The sequence below is a fragment of the Apium graveolens genome, chromosome 5, assembly GCF_009905375.1.
Source record: "Apium graveolens cultivar Ventura chromosome 5, ASM990537v1, whole genome shotgun sequence".
NCBI classification, from domain to species: Eukaryota; Viridiplantae; Streptophyta; class Magnoliopsida; order Apiales; family Apiaceae; genus Apium; species Apium graveolens.
Window position 1 is genome coordinate 66,669,232 of NC_133651.1, and position 18,116 is coordinate 66,687,347.

Genomic DNA, 18,116 nt, shown 5'->3' on the forward strand with positions numbered 1-18,116 from the left:
CTCAATATAAAATATCACATTATATTAAATTAAATAATATCATGTACATTGTTTATTTTGTCGAAACCTCAAGAAAATTAGCAGTTTTAAATAATTTAAGATTAAAATTTTGATAAAATCATGAAAATATGTGCATGTACATAAAACTACAAACAAAATATAATTTAAAACATGATAGACTAAGTGAAATAATAATTTATTTTAAATCAATAAAATGTAGGTGTTATCAAATTATGTGCATGTGAATGATGAATTTTAAAGAAGAAGGCCTATCAATTTTTTAGGTGACCCGGTGATGAGTTTGATTTTCTACTTGGTATATGTGAAGTTTATGATAGGGAGTTTATGAGTTCAAATTTCATTCACAACTTTATTTTTAATAATAATACATGTTTTACAAGAGATAAAAGTTAGTATATTTAATAATAATACATGTTTTTTCAATAAAATTTTCATTTTGTTATTAGTAGAAGCACGTTATACTATATTTATACTTATTATACTATAATAACCGGAATGGGGTATAATTTGTAGTTTGGCTAACCTTCATTTTTGTTATTTCTTTATATCACGACCGTCGGATCTTCTTCATCAAATAATCATAGTCGTTAGATCAAAATACTAAAAAAATACAGTACACAATGTCTCATATCGAATTGAAAAGACTAAATTACTCTGTTTTTAATACTTATATAAAAGATGTGTTTCGTGGAAATCGAACTCTAGTATATTATAATAACCGGAATAAAGTATAATTTGGCATGCCTTTTTTTGGTTGATTCGGTTATCCTCATTTAAACCGTTGGATCTTTTTAATCAAGTGATCAGAACCGTTAGATTTAAATACTAAAAGAATGCACACTACTCAAACTCTCCGGTGCGAACCCCGCCAATAACAAATATTTATATTATTATTTATACACTACTAAAACTCTCAGGTTAGAACCCCGCCAATAGCAAATATTTATATTATTATTTATACGCAACCCTAGATTTAGTACCAACAACAAATATTTATATTATTATTTATAAATATACTAATAAGGTAATAATTAAAAAAATAATATAATTTTAAATAATATAGAAATATTGATTAAGATCCGTGCATCGCACGGGTTGTAAAACTAGTATATTTAATTTTTAATCTTCAACTTAATGATAAAGTTGAGAAAATACATGTTATATTTAATTAACCTTAAAGTTGAGTTTAATCCTTGTTATTAATTAAATATCTTCCAATATTTCATCAACTATTTTTACAAAATGCCAATCCAAAACTAAAAATTAACAATTTTAACTACCCTTATATTTGATTGAAGAATGTCAAATGACCCGTCACCTCCAATAATTTGCACCACCAAAAATAGAACGGTAAAAGTATAGAAAACAGAAGAATTCTTTCGAAACCACCCTAAAGATAAAAGTCTTAAAAACCAAAATGGAAAAAAATTAATCCCTCTTATAACAATCATGAATCATCAAACCACTTGAGATGTCCCTTGCTAGTTGCCTTCCTGGCCCCCTTACAGAGCAGTAATAACAAGAAGCAAATCCTTGTAATTTGAAACCTCATAAGATCATTGAAAAAAGGATACTATGTGATACCCCTTGAATGCAGTCATTTGAGAAAAAAGGTTCTTTTGTGGGAATTTGTACATTTGAGATGTCATCTGATTGGTTTCACCTATAATACAAGGACTACATACATAAAGGTTCTGATATATATTTGTTTAATAATTAACATGATTTTTAAATAGTTACTATTGTTTTGATATTACATGGCAGATGGCAAAGCTTGATTCTCAGTGTTTCCCAAAGAGCAACTGGAGCTGCTGCTGGAACTGCAAAAAAAAAAAAGGAACAAAGAACAAATGCTGGTCAACAATTACAATTATTGAGAACATGGAATTACTTGAAGAAGATAACTGACTGTTATTATCTACTAATAAAGTGACACGGAGAAAATTTATTTGTTTGTTATGATGTTTTCATGCCCCGTGTCATCTCCAAAATTTAAGTAAAGTTACATTTAAGAACAACGAAGATAATGGGTTCAGTGCAGGTTGCTCAAGATACTATTAGAGAAGGTCATTTTAAACGCAAGTAAACATCACGGAAAGCTCCTGCAAATCAGTAATATCCAAGGAGGATATCCATAACGAGTTAGAGATATGGAACTGCAACCAGCTAGAACTGTAAGAACATGCTTCTGCTAGTCGAAAAGAGAAGACAATGCAGAAACTATTCCCGATTGCTCACATCATATGCAAGAGACAGTACTTCAATGATTTGAAGAGCCATAACCGTATTTAAGAACAGTGCAAAGATATAATTTGCATATACTTTTGTGATGTATTTCATTTATGTATGTATGATATGAAAGGCGGTATTAGTCTAGAGCACCTTGTAACTACTATTAATATTGGCATTTACATTCTTGTCCTCGAATCCTGAATAGTTACTGGAATATCAAAACAAAATCAAATATTACATGTATTTATTTTCTCTCCAACTAGAAATTAAAGAAAGAAAATGATACGAAACCCTTTCAATGGTTTTTCACAACTCGGAACTAGCTTAACGAAATTCCCTTTACGCCCTCTTCTTTCACTTTAATCTTCTCTGTATCTATTAATTTATTTTCAAAACACGGAAATAAAATGTTAAGTTACTAAAAAAAATCATAAAAGCACGTGTTTATCAAGTTCGACTTAATAATTCACAAGCACGTGTAGCACCCATTCAAGGCACAAACCTGAATCTTGAATAAGTTTAAAATTCCTTAAGAAAATTAAACTAGTATAGAACTCTAAAGCCTATTTTAGCCCAAATTCAATTTTTTTAGGCGTACCCCGAATGACAGAAATACTATAGAAGATCTTTTACTTATTAGCATTATATAAAAAAAATAAGCAGTACAACAATGTGATAAAAAGGGATGAAAATCAAGTCCAACCTAAAATTTATTATTTGTCTCAAATTCGGTACTACCAACAACGATGGGGCCTCTCAAATTCGGCATATAACAAGAAAACTAAAAGATTGATACACTGAAAATAGGAAAAAAGTATATTTAGGTTTGATATTCTCAAAGAGATGATACTGCAAAGAAATATAGGAAAATTGTATTCTTTCTATGGATAGGTAGTACTTTCGTACTTTATAATATTTACATTAGATGGCCTATTTTCAGAATTATTAGTACAAGCGTGTGTATGGGCCATGCAAGACATGTGCCCGAATTTTAACAAATTTAAAAGTGTTTCTAAGAAATTGAATGTGTTTATTCAAATAGACATAGGAAAAGAGTTAACAAGGATTTACCGGTCTTTGCACAATTTTTTTATTATTTCAAGGTGCAGAACTTGAATGGTTAACGGAGTATAAAAGATCTCCAATATGGCTTTAATAGCATTAGATAGATTTTTAAACTTATAAATATACTCAGAAGGGCTTAACTCTTAAGAATAATCTCAACAATTTTATTATTATTTAACCCAAATTAGGTATTACTAACCGGTTACCCACGAACAGTTTATCTCATGTTTGACTTTATTTGCAGACTCTGATCTCCGTACCTATTCAAAATGTGGACCGAAAGTTTTGATAATATTTGATCAACTCTACATCATCCAAAAAAAAATTACAATAGTTGCATAATATAATATAAAATTCAATTGATCCCATGCCCCCCTTTTCTTGATTAATGCATTTTCAGTCTCTAAACCTAATTCGAGAACTTCTCATTAGATCTAATTCCAGAACTTCTTATTAGAACTCAATCCCTCAAAAACAGTTATTAATAAATTCAAATATTCAACAAATAATATTTTTAAAATATTTTTATCACTATATAATGAAAATTATAGAATTCTTAGCCTCTAAAGATTATTCAATAAACATGAATATGGTACATGAGTTTAATTTAAACATTCTGGCAAGACATAGAAAGAGAGACTTTAAAAGCATCTCCAATAGACTCTTAGCTCACTCTTTATAAATAATATAAATTATTGGCTCTTAGTGATTTAAAATGTTGTCATCTCCAACAATACTCTTTAAATTGACTCCTTAATCTATTGTTTATTATAAAAACATCTTGAATTCACAAAAAAACAAAAGTATGTGGAAAGAGAAAGATAGTGTTGTTATAGAAAATATAATAAAATAATAGTTAAGAGTGAAATTTGGCTCTTAAAATTGAGGAGAGAGATTAGACTCTTAAAGTTCAGAGTGGATTTAGAGAGCCTATTGGAGCACCATTTTGACTCTCCCTCCTCAATTTTTGAGTTAAGAGCTTGAACAGAGAGTGTGTTGGAGATGCTGTAACATAAACATATAAAAAGAGATTTAGCTAAGCTGGGAAGTTGGCAATCATGCTTTAATTCAGGGTTCAAAACATAATAAAATAAAACTGTGAACAGTCTGCAAGTTCAGCACTGACCTGCTATGGATTTTGAGCATGTACAAACATGTCCACTGTTTAAGCATTTAACATCCCTAAGTAATCATCAATTATTGACATGGCAGATGATCGATAGCCAGAACCAAAGAGATTGTAATGGTTCAAATAATGATACAACATGTACAGATCTCTTCTCTTCTCGAAGCCAGGTTGTTTGGGCATTACCTAAAAAGAGGCATAGACAGAGAGAATCTAAGGTGATAGGACTGATAGCATAATTTGAATATTTGATGCTAAAGCAATGTATACAATTATATTAATAGCAGTATAAACTCTGAAAACTTAATCTGATGCCCACAAGTGTTCATGCCGTTTCGTATGTATTCAGACAAGTGTCTGGCTCAATTAGTATTACATGAGAAGAATCTTGAGAGAAAGAATATAGCCCTCTTACTAAAGAAGATCGTTCAGTGGTCAAGTCTAGCTACAGATCCTAATTGGTTTTGCACGTCAAGTCTACCAATTTGAACACCATAAAAAAATCGCAGTGTAAATAATTCTTTTTCTCTATCCTTTTAGCATCTGAGAGCAAATCTCGTTGTCTCATTACAATGTTTTACACAAACTAATTTATGTTTTTGCTTTCTTTTTTTTTGAAAGCCAAATTCAATATACTAGATGTTAAGACATACATGGTTATAAAGTTAAGCTTACTTGATTTTCCAGGATCTAATCTTTATCGTCTTAACAGACCAAACTTGTATTCCAAAGACTGTATCATACTTACAATACTTTAAAAAAAAAAGCTAGGAATTGGATGTTACTTCGAAGTATGCACTGTAAAAAGATCCTCCAAATCCAGCACACCATGACATTCCAAATTCGGCCTCATTGTGTCCATCTGAGAAAAGAAATTTTACAATACTAATACTATAATTTTCCCTTTTTGGTTTTTATTTGATATTTTTTTTAAGAAGTGCACTTGAAGGAGGCAATGGAATGTTGCTCCAATTATATATATAGCAATCAGAGAAGCAAGATAATAAAACTAACAGAAGGTATCATATAAATATGCTACGCTTCGCAACTACTGTAATGATTTAAAGATTACCAATGCCCTTGTGATAATAGTCAACTTTCAGGTCACAGATAAGAACCCTAGAGTTTGTCGACAACAAAGGGGAATTCTTAGACTTCATGTAGAAATCTTATTATAAATTAATAAGAATGCAAAAATAATCTCCATATAAGCAGGAATAAAATCTAACCTCAACAAAATATTAGAAACATTTTATTATCATCACCAAACTGTTGCTTGCAACTTGCAAGGAAATTTATTGTATCTGAAACAATCACTTCCGGTAGAAGCAACATAGTTTGTTTACGATAATTCAGGTAGTAGTCATTTGGGGAAAAATTCTCTCTCTTTCTAGTCCTACAAAGTACTCCATTAACTCCATGTTGCATCAATTAAATATTTGTTTGGTTTGTAGAACTGAAAATTAAATATATAAAAATTGTGGCTGACAGTATTTATATTATATCCTGATTGTTTCATAGTATGCTTTGTTAGATTCACAAATAGTAATAGCTAGAAGTAAATTAAATATATAAACAAGAAAACATCTCAGAGAAACTAGATCGTGATTTGTGACCAAATTAAAGTGACTTACAGTAACATGCTGGGTCTAGTATCACGGGCTGGCCACTCTTGTCAGAGCAGATGTTTCCGCTCCATAAGTCTCCATGCAACAAGCAAGGCTCTATTACAACATTTGCGAAGAGAGATCCAATATTATTCACAAGCCGTTGTCCTGTCATATGTGGCAGCCAAATAAGGGAAAACATATCACTTCTTCAGAACAATAAACTATAAGGCCCATATAGGCGTGTAAAAATATATAATATATGTTAGAAACACGCATTTTAAGTACTGAAATACTATGTAATAGGCATACTTAAGTAAGCCGTTAGCATCCAGAAAAATGATTAAACTCTGGAGTTCTATTTCACTAGTCACATACGTTGGTACTTAAATTGGGAGTATAGACTTCAGAGGATGTCATGACACTTAAAACAAAAGCTGTAAATAAAAAATGAAAGCAACAGCTAAACAACAGCTCAACCTTTCTCATAAATAGTTGAATCACCAAACTGTTCTCGAGCCAATTTCAACTGGTAGCCCAATCTATGCTCTGCATAAAACTTTATCCAATCTGATGTCCACGTATTACTCTGCGGGGTACTACAAATATGAAATGAGTTCAATATCTGATTATAAAGATATGTGGCTGAGAACTAATTTTGATGCAACTCAATAAACTCCTGTTGTGTGCATTCTCTATGTAACCAGCAAGAGTATGTAGAGAAACAAGAAATAATAGTCAGATCTGCTAATTTGAAGTGTACCTTCCAATTGTATTATCAACATGAAAACCAAAACCCTTTCCAGATTTCGCTGCTTTGTGCATTTCAGCAAGCTTCTTTCCTAATAAAGACTAACCAGTAATAAATGTAAAATGGTTAGATAAAAGAAGTGGAACTGATAACCACAATATTAACTGAAACGAAATGACTACAATTGAATTGATCACCTGATCGCCTCTTGATGAACCAAATTCAATGTATTCCATAATGATATATGAACCACCTGTAGGTAGGGCTCCAAACTGCATTTATAATCATTGCTTAGCTTCACTTGTCATATCTAAAAGTGCACCAAGCTATGGTACCTGTATTTAGCAAAATAAACAAGTTCAGAGATCACCTTATATGGCCTAGGGACACGTATTGATCTTGTTTCATACATGGCACTTAGACCCAAAGCCTCTCCCTCAAACATTGATGGCCCAAAACTCCTAGTTTCCAGGCATAAAAAGAAGCCAAGTGCTGATCAAGCTCACAAATAGAAAAAGAAAAGATTGTCTGCTATTAATGTATAGCAAATCGTAAAGGTTCAATAATCTTGAGAACATGATTGTGAGTTGAAAAAGAAATTTAGGTTCTTTGTGTCAATCCAACCCCTTCATAAGATCTTAAATATGGACATTATAAAGAAGAAATCAAAATCATAATCAATCACATCTAAGAAGTATTGCAGTTGTGAACAAAACACAACTACCTGTTTGTTTTGACAAAAAAAGAGCCAGCATCAGTGTCATATCGACTTGCAAGATTGATACAACCACCCCCTATTGGACCAATTCTTGTGATATTGGTAGCTTTTCCCTCTGATAATATCCATTCGCGGATAGGATCATGACTGAGTGCTGCCACTGTAGAATAACCAAAACTAACGATTAAAAAAACTTTGTGAAATCTCTGTTTCAGCAACAGCCAATTTAACATGGAACATCGTATCGTAAAATGTATGCAAGTAAAAAAACCAGAAAAGTTTGTAAAACAGTAAAATTCATAATGCGATTCTTTAACCATATGAAAAGTCCACAACTGTTGAGTAATGGTCCAGTGCAAGTATAATTAGTAATGAAACTCAAAGGATTAGCTGCAGAAATGTCATTCCTTTTAAAGGTAGTAGTGAGGGTTGATTTCAAAGGAGCTCAGACAACTGTAAACAGGTCAAGATAATGTGGTAAGACTGAAGCTAAGAGTATAGCCCAATCCTAACAACAATTCTTGTAACCCATAAAACTGAAGCTCGGAAAAACACATACATACATACATACAAAAAGAAAAATACCCAACAGTAGCAAAATGACATAATTAAAAATGAGATAAAAAAAGGGGGTTGTAATGAATGAATAAAAAGGCAAAATTGTTAGAGGGAGAGGACGACAAAAGTGGAAGAATAAAATGTAAAGAAAAGAAAGGAACTTACTAGTGGGAAATGAGTAGGAGTTGTGTTTGGTGAATAAAAAAGGGGAAGAAAACAAGGAGAGGAGTCCCAGGTGTGCCACCATTATCACTTGTAACTCGCTGTGTGTCAAGCAGATGATGTTAACGATTAGGAGCTTGCGGTGACCGACCGGTGACCACGTGTGTAAACTGTAAATTACTTCATATTCAAATAAACACCCCTTTAAACCTTAAAATTTGACGTAAAACTTAGATAAATTAATAATACCCTCCTGCCTCCATAGAATTATTATTTAATTGATAAAATAATAATTTACTAATGTCTACATATTTTATTTATTTTTATTTATGATATTTTCATTTATTATTATTTTTTAATATATATTTACCGATATATATGTAGAAAATGTTATTAATTATCATCATGAATACCGAAAATATTATTGATTAAAATAGTGACAAGATTATTGGGCATTGTTATAGAAAATGAATATATATATATATATATAGTTGAAAATGTCCTTATTTAGCTAGAGTCGATTGCTAGAGTCGATTTTACAAAATCATCATTTTAAAGTAACAATATTATTGCTTAATTTTGTGGTGCAATATGCACATAATACGCCGTAACCCCATAATATACTAAAAAAAGTACATGAACAAATCAATTTTAAAAGAATAAAATTATCTTGAAGTCTTATTTCAAAAGTAAATCTTATAACAAATATATAATTTTAATGTGTAAATTAGCTTGTACAAATATAAAAAAAATATATGTTTTAAGTAGAGATAAAATTAAAATTACAAAAGTAAAAGAATATATTTTCAAAAAGTGATTAAGCTTCTTACAATTTGTTTCTTCTCCAAAAAATTTACAATTTATTCTCCACTGCGTCAATCTGATTGCGATAAGAAAAAAATCAAAAATTAAACTACTTATAAATTTATATTTATAGTGCATAGACTTGAAAAAAAAGTGTCTATAATTTTTCAGGGATGTTAGAATTAATTTTCTCAAAATAAAATTAGCCACCACACCCTATGCAGAAATAATGAAAAAGAGGGGCAAAACCTACTTAATTTAAGTCGTGACATTTTGAATATTTTGTCTCCTAATTATGTCACATGGGTCCTTTTTTTCTTATATTTGACATGTTTTAAGAACATTCTCTAATACTGAAATATTCAAAGGCGTTCTCATCTTATTCCAAACATATATATAGTGGTGTTAACGTGGATGGAGCAATTTGGTAGTAACAAAGTTTGATATTTGTAGTCGGAAACAAACTCTGTGATGGCGGTACTTCGTCGAAAAATGTGAATCGTGTTTGGTAGTTGTCATTATTGGTGGTTGAGATTGCTTAGAGTTAAGAGTTAATGATGGCTCATTTGCGCTTTCCACTTTTGACCCCTGCAATTTGCCTACGTATGCATATTTATAGGGAATCAAGCCAACGTAGTTTTTGGAAATAAGAAACCTAACGGGCTTAGATCTCTTGTCCCGAGACCCAGTAGGAAATCAACTGAAAACCATCTTCTACTAGCTTTAGAAATGTCCGCTGATGAGGCCCAACCACAAAGGCCCAATGCTCGTCCACAGCTTTAAAACTTCACAGATAAGGCAACTCACTGGCCAAGGATAACCTTCTGCTACAAGCTATTTCTCTAATCCATGGACGTAGGTATAGTCGTGGTTCATCCCAAATGTTGGACGTGTTAGGTAATGAGTCACACACAGAGGGGGGTGAATGTATTTTGGTGTTTTACTGCTTTTCTTGAAGTGTTTATGGTGATGAACAAAGTAAATTAAAATCTTATAGTGAAATGTGTTAATACTGAATTTAAACAAGTAAGAACGGTGAACACAGATCTTTCAAAACTCACTTAAATTTATGTTAAAATTAAGAATGTTTTGCTACAAAATTTATAGGCTCTTTGTTGGTAAAGAGCTTAGCTCCTTCCTTGAGAGAATACAAGATTTTTGATCTCCAATTGTTACAACTAACGAAGGACCAGTGTTAACTTTATAGAATAGTTAAACTCTGTTTTACACAACATGTAATAAGAAGTGTTAATCACTTTAACAGCATGTCACTAATCTTTCCATTTTTGGCTTAGCATATCTTTCCATATTGTGTCAACTTTGATCTTCCTTTGTCAGTTAATCTTCACCCTTTATCTTGCACTCCTGCTTTTTGTAGACTTGTCAATCCAACTGATTGGATCGTTTGTTGATTGAAAATCTTGGATATTTAACTTGATTGTATTCTGTATTTGAGTTTCATTAGAGATCTCTAGTTGGCTGTTAGAAAACTGACATCTCGATAAGTATAAAGGCTTATCGAGGTCTCACAGTTCTCATAATTCTTGACTTATAGAGATCTTTGAGTTCTCGAGTAGCTTTGACTTATTCGAGGTCTCTGAGTTCTCGAATGCTATTAGACTGTTCGAGGTCTCTTAGTTCTCGAGTGTAATCTTGACTTATCGAGATCTTCGAGTTCTCGAGTAACTTTGACTCATCGAGGTCTTCATTTCTACATGTCTTCAATTTGGCATGTCGATATCTCTGAGACTTCTCGATAAGCTTTCCTTGACTTCTCGATAAGTCATTTTGGAGTTCTCGAATGACTTTTCTATAAGCTTTCCTTGACTTCTCGATAAGTCATTCTGGAGTTCTCGAATGACTTCTCTATAACAAATAATCTGTGACTTGTAGACTTCCTGACTTAGAATATTTTTTACAAAACAGATTTATTCAAATCCAAACTTTTTCACACTTTCTCTGAGGCATGATCTTCATGATCTTCTTCCAAAGCTTATTCTTAGACTTGAAACTATTTACAGAAAAATACTCCAGACTAATCTATTTTCATTTTTACAGACTTAAATGTTACAATAAAAAATGCAAATTTAGATTACAATACAACTTACTTAGGATTGTTAAATTGACTTAGTCTTGTTATAGTACAGGCATGTCTTGCACAACAATCTCCCCCAATTTGTGAGAAGATTGCTTATCACAAATTCATGCCTGTTAACAAGACTAACCCCAAGCTACAATGAACAATTTAGACTTTACATACAAATTGATAGAAATATAACATTTGACATTAAATGGTCATTGAAGTTTTAGCAAGAACATTCATTACATGAAATATTCATGGTCTGGCTCCTTTCGAATGAGATCTTTAAGAGTAACTAACACTTCCATTTCTTCTAATATTCAGTCCCTCTTAAAGCTTCCACAAGTTTTAGCCAGTCATCTAATGAATAGCCATTTAAATAACCAGCCCTAAACCTGGAGAATCTGCCAACCTTGATATTCAGAAAATGTCCATCTTTGGAGAGTCTACTCAACCCTTTAACTTTCAGCTCATTTGATCTTTTCTCAATTCTTGCCAGTTCTTCGGCATATTTCCTATTTCTTTCTTCCTTCTCAGCTTTTGCCTTTGCAATTTTCTCATCTCTTTCTTTCACCCATACACAATACACAGCTTTTCAGAACCTTATAATAGTATCCTTATCCTTCATTAGACTGATCGCTTTTTTAAACTCTGTGGTTGAAAGTGTGTCCATTAGATTGTTGCCAAGTAGAGTGAAAGAACCATCATCATAATAAATTCTGACTTATGTATATAATACAACCCAGACTCTGACTATTTCTTCAGCCAGCTGTTGAAAATATTCTTCATCTGTGAAGCACCAATTTAGTGAAAGAAAGTCAGTTTAATCATAGCAGTTCCATAAAGATCTCTCAGTAACTGGCAGTTGCTTTTCTTATCTTCCAACAGATTTAAAGTGTGTCTTGATTGGAGGTTTATATGAAGGTAGGTTTGTGATTTTCTTCAAACTGGTTTTAGTGGTAGTGATTGGGATTTTGAGAAGTGAATTTGCAGTTGTATTGTATAGAAATTTTGGCTTTGAGGTGAGAGATGGTTCAGTGTATGAGTTTATTGTCTTTGAAGGTTGAGCTTGATTAATTTGGATTTTTAGGGTTTGTTGTTGTTGTGGTTGTAATCAATCTTCCTTTTTCTTTCTTCTCCTCTCTTTTTGTCATTTCCCTTCTTCTCATCTTGCTTTTTTTCCTTGTCACTGGTTGCTCTAGAAAATTGATTTGGATTTGAGCCAAAAGGAGGTTGATCACTTGGCTTCTGCTCATCATCATCATCATCCTTCTTTAAATTGAATTGAGTTGGTGGCAACATGGTGCCAGAATTCATTAGATATATGTCCAAGATTTTTATCATCTCCACATCCTCATGCTTCTTGCTCCTTTTGTACTTTAGATCAGACTGCAAAGTCATGATCAACCTCATGTTTTATCTGACACAGTTTTTAGGAACAAGGAGATGTTTGCATTGCTTGGTTGTTGGACAGATGTAGACTACCCTTTTGTTTGGATATAGATAGGCTTCAGGAAAAGCTGTTATCTGTGCATTTTTGAGCTCCTTTAGTAGTTGGGTGTCCTCTTGAATAACTGGATTTACTCTTTCAATCATTACATCCAGTTCAGATGCTCTTAAGATTTTAAGATTTGGAAGAGACACCTGAAGACAACTGACTACACCACCATCATTGATATTCACAAAAATTCTTTTCTCCAAGAAATTATCAATTTTCACAACTACTGCCCTAATGAAGTTGATGTTCTTGGACAAAGCTTTCTTGTAGGTCATGTAGTTGTTTTGAAGAGACATTCTGAGTATTGCAAGAAGTTCACTTAATTAGTGGTCTATATTTGGCCCTTCTGCAGCCTTGAGAAGTCTTTCTTTTCCAACATCATGAAAGATTTGAGCATGTGAAGAACTTTGACCAACCTGAATAGGCTCTTTAGATTTAGACTTAGCATCCCTGGATTGTTGAATCCTAGACTCAATCTCCTCCTTAGTCTTGGTGACAGGCATGAGTAGGGGAGTTGGTAATTCTAGCCTAATTTCTTCAGGTAGTGAGGGCAGTGGTATGTTGAGCTTCCCCATAATGGCCCCCAAAGCAACAGAATTCTGCATTTGGAGATGTTTGTGAGAGTCCACTAGGGTTCTGATATCAGATTGTTGACTCTTTACTAGAGAAGTCAAAGCCTGAACTTGTGCATTGAGGGAGGCATTTGAGGTCTCTAGAGAAGCAACATGTGCCTTGAGGTCTTGAATATCTTGAGTAGAGAAGCTTGAAGAAAATGTTGAGGTAGATGGATGGTCCAAATAAAGCTTACACATGCTTCTGTATTTCATCAATAACCCAAGGGGAATGAGTGTATCTTCCATTGTGCATTTGATCCAACTTCCACCTTGTGTCATTAGAATTTGTTATATGATCTCGAACTACCTTGTGCAGGGCTATAAAGGATTCATTCAGCTGTGTGACACTCTTGTCCACCCCACTTAGATCATACCTTGGCATTTGTTCTGAAAAGGTTTTAAATTGATTCTTGATCTCCACCTGTGAGGGGATTATCTCATCCATCTTTCTTCTCACCATTCCCATGATTTTGTCTTGATAGCCAGTTAAGATGACAGTGATGGGCCTTCCCAAAATTGTGAAAGGCCTTGATTTGAGCTTTGGTCACTTCATTTACTGCATCACAGACTTCCTGTGGAGACAAGCATCTGGAATTGCTTCCCAGGATGGTGAGATACTCTTCTCTAAACTGTGCCAAGAGTGTGTCCATCTCTATCTTGAACTCCTTATCCAACCAGGCATCACAGTTTGCATCTTTACCAGCTTCATCTACTATTTTGGTATGTTGATCCTCCACATGAGTTTGATAAGATAACATTATTCCTTGATAGTCCTGATTGGACATATCTGATGTGAGGAGTTGTTGAGAGATCTGTGCAAGTCCTGCTAGTTGATCAACCTTGAAATCTTCAAGAGTAGGTTGAGTTGCAGCTTCTTGTAGCCAGTTAGAGACTAGATGGGTTTGTTGAGTTTGAGAGGTAGAAGGTTGTTGAGAAGGATCGGAACCACCTGTGACAGGAGTCATAGTTTGACTCACAGATTTCTCTGTGTTTATGACAAGTTGTTGTTCTCCACTTGTGGTGGGAACCTCCAATTGAATTGGAGGGGATTTGACTGGGTTACTGTCATGTGCACCAGTCTCAAACCCTTATGCTTCTTGCAAAGCACTGTCACATGAATGTGATATAATTGCCTCCTCCATAACAGGATCATTGGAAATTGTACTCCTAGCATTAATTTCTAATACAATTTCTGCTAGGATTTTGAGGGGAGTTGTTTCTAAAACAGGAACCTCCAATTGAATTGGAGAGAATTTAGATAGCTCCCCCTTAGGAGTACTACCCTCAAACCTTGTAGTCTGTGAAGACTGATTTGCACATGAAGGTGCATTTATGACCTCCATGGGGGCATCAGTAAAAATTGATGAATCCCCCATGGTTTTGATGGTGTCATCAAGGTCTACCCCAGCTAGTAGCCTCTCACCATCTAAATGAGGTGTCTGGGTGGTGAGCAAAGTTTCTTGAACCAAGTCACTTGATTGAGTTTGCACTTGAGGAATGGATTCAAGTGCTGTATGTGAAGAAGAAATGTGAGAGATTAAGAGTTTTTGGTCAGTAGTGAGTGTTGGAAGCTCCCCCTGAATGGATGAGGGAGCTTCAAGGGATGTGCTCTCCTTATGTATGTCATTCTTGTTTCTCCTTCCATACACTTGTATTTGATCAAGTGATGGTTGTTCAGACTCTTTACAGGGTGCATTTGAGAGAATGCTCTTTTCAGTAGAGACATCCTGTTGAGAGGATGCCCCTAGATTCTGTTCAAGTTCCTTGTTTACAACTACATCATTTTGAGAGGATGCAGAGGTGTCTAGAGTGGTCAACTCAGTTTGCTTAGCCTTCTTTGGTTTTCTGACCAAGGGTAACTCAGTTGGTGTTTATTCCTCACCACTCTCATTTAACACAGTAAGGGTTGTCTCATTTCTCTTCTTTTTACTCACTTCACCCTTTTAAGAGGATGAAGTGGTTGGTTTTCTAGCTGCTATTGGTTTTGAAGAAGTAGGCTCAACATGGGTAGGTTCCTGTGGGTATGCCTGTGTTTGTGCTTCCACAGGATCAGAAACCATTGTTGCACTAGTTTGAACTATATTGGTTCTCATGTCAGACATAGGGTAAGAATAGGTCTTAAATATTTCAATCATGTAAGGTGTTAACTTAAGACCCACATGTACCATATTTTTAGTAGTAAGTGATCCAAATAGAATTTTGGACACTTGCTTACAGTTGCCTATTAGTGACATATCTACACCTTCAAGCATATGTATGTCATTTACTTTATGATTTAAAGCAGACATAATGAATCTAGGAAGAAAAATTTATTTACCTCTTGAAGTGAATGGCATGATGATCCTGGTGCTCAGTTCCTCCAAAATGTAATGTCCTACATTAATCTATTTGTTGTGAGCCATTGAGTAGACCAGCTTCTGAACAACACTAGAAATGTTGTCAAATCCTGATTTCCTGCATGTGAATGCTCTTATCACTGAATCAAACAGAAAAGACCACTCCCTTCTCAGATTTTTCTTGTTCAAGCTGGCCAAGTTAATCTTCTCAGAGTAGTTGATGAAGTCCAAGAATTCATACAACTCATCTTGAGTTGGGATCCCTACTACTTTGTCAGTTAGAATGTTCAAGGCCATGTTCATATCAGCTTCAGTTATCTCAACATGTTGTCCTTTGATTTGACAGTTAACAACTAGGCTTGAAGAATGATTTTCATGCACAACTGTCCTAGCTACAGCTGTGTTCCAGAAATCACCCAATACTTCCAGATAAAGCACTGGGTTAGCTGTAAGAACTCCAACAAAGTAGGTTTCGGATAAGAACTTGATAAAACTTTTAAAAACTGCAGGTGCTTTATTTGCATCTAAGAATGCAAGGAAGTTGGTCTCCTTTGGGATGAAGGGTGCAATAATGTTTGCTGCCATTGTTGTGATTGTGAGGATTAATGGGTAAAAGAAATTAGTGAGAAAGGATTTGAAACGAGAGAGAAATCGGTTTGGAATTGAAAAAGCTAGGTCACTTAGAGTTCTCGAAGGCGTAAGTATATATGTATCGAGATGTCTGGGTATTTATAGTAAAAGTAAATGACTTGTCGAGAACTCAAAAATAGACGTTTGGGATTTGTCTATCGAGAAGTCATTTTGAAAAGTGAAAAATATATCGATAATTTATTTTGTTTATTCTTGTAGAGAACTAAAAATAAACCTATCGAGATGTCTAATAAATACTCAGTTTGTCCAAAATGAACAGAATTGTTTCCAAATTTTTTTATTTGAATAGATCAAAAGAAAATCAGAATAATTTTGCCAAAAGTATTTTACTAAAATAATTTATTGGATTAAATTATTTTAGTGTAGAATTATAAGTCTAAAATTATACTTTTAGAGAACTCTGTGAATTATCACTTATAGAGAACTCTACAATGACTTATCGATAAGTCATAATATAGCTTATCGAGAAGTCAATAAATTGACTTATTGAGAACTCACTCGAGAATTCTTAAAATGACTTGTCGATAAGTCAGTTAGAATTATCGAGAACTCAATTCTCAATATACTTTTGAACACTTTGATTCTTTCTTGTGCTAATTTTGCATATTGAAAATGTAAATCAACAATAAGGCAGTTTACTTAGAATTTGAAAAATTCCAAGCAGAATTTTGAATTTTGAAAAAATAAATATGCAGAGATTTCTGAAATATTTATAATCCATATTTCAGTTAACTTCCAATTAATCAAATGAATTTTTATTTACTAGAAATTAATCTGCTGCAAAATATTAGCTGAGTTCTTGCCTTAAGATGAAGAATTAAGCATTCCAATTTCACCAACAAGTCTGGTGTAAGTTGCTTCATCCAAAGGTTTAGTAAAAATTTCAGCTAATTGTTTTTCTGTTGGAACAAAAATAAGCTCAATGGTACCATTTGTAGCATGTTCTCTAATAAAATGGTACCTTACATCAATGTGCTTTATTCTAGAGTGATTAACTGGATTAACCACTATAGATATAGCACTAGTATTATCATACAAGATTGGAATCTTGTGTATCACTAGGTCGTAATCCATTAGCTGATTTCTAATCCAAAGCACTTGAGCACAACAACTTCCTGCAGCTATGTATTCAGCCTTTGTTGTAGAAGTCGACACAGATTGTTGTTTCTTGCTATACCAGGATACAAGTCTTTGACCTAGAAACTGACAGCTTCCACTAGTACTCTTTCTTTCAACCATGCATCCAGCAAAATCTGCATCTGTGTTTCCAACAGCTTCAAAACCAGTTCCCTTAGGATACCATAATCCCAAGTTTGGAGTCCCCTTCAAGTATCTGAAAATTCTCTTCACAGCCATCAAATGTGATTCTTTTGGGTTGGCTTGAAATCTTGCACATAGACATGTTGCAAACATGATGTCTGATCTACTTTCAGTTAAGTAAAGCAATGATCCAATCATTCCACTATAGCTTGAAATATCTACATTCTTGCCCTTTTTATCTTCATCCAACTTTGTTGTTGTAGACATAGGTGTAGATGCAGGTGAATAATCAGTCATGCCAAAAATTTTCAATAAATCTTTAACATACTTAGTTTGGCTGACGAAGATTCCATCACTTCTTTGACTGACTTGAAGTCCAAGAAAATAACTTAATTTCCCCATCATACTCATTTCATATTCACTCTGCATAAGCTTAAAAAATATTTGGCAAAGCTTTTCATTTGTAGAGCCAAAGATAATATCATCCACATAGATCTGAACTAGGATCATATCATCACCATGCTTCTTGTAGAAGAGAGTCTTGTCTATGGTACCTCTAGTAGAACCATGTTAAAGTAAGAATTCTGACAATGTATCATACCAAGCTCTAGGTTCTTACTTTAGTCTATATAG

General features: G+C 33.6%; 1 protein-coding gene across 10 annotated transcripts; it reads right to left on the minus strand.

Annotated features, from left to right (window-relative positions):
• Positions 1–1,335: 1,335 nt before the first annotated feature.
• Positions 1,336–8,414, minus strand: LOC141724121 (protein-ribulosamine 3-kinase, chloroplastic). Of its 10 annotated transcripts, XR_012576506.1 has the most exons (12): positions 8,244–8,413; positions 7,527–7,680; positions 7,173–7,263; positions 7,000–7,074; positions 6,815–6,903; positions 6,532–6,650; positions 6,079–6,219; positions 5,230–5,306; positions 4,445–4,630; positions 3,518–3,578; positions 1,779–1,841; positions 1,336–1,684 (listed from the first exon to the last, which is right to left on the minus strand). XR_012576506.1 is itself a non-coding variant. In XM_074526119.1 (10 exons), exons 1-9 carry the CDS (start codon positions 8,323–8,325, stop codon positions 4,484–4,486), a joined length of 975 nt encoding a protein of 324 aa, XP_074382220.1. In that variant the 5' UTR covers positions 8,326–8,412; the 3' UTR covers positions 1,336–1,841; positions 4,445–4,483. The 10 variants fall into 10 exon arrangements, 4 of the variants coding, with proteins under 4 accessions (XP_074382220.1, XP_074382223.1, XP_074382224.1 ...); XR_012576505.1 differs by having other exon boundaries at positions 1,336–1,841; XR_012576504.1 differs by lacking the exon at positions 3,518–3,578 and having other exon boundaries at positions 8,244–8,412.
• Between the last annotated feature and the right edge of the window lie 9,702 nt (positions 8,415–18,116).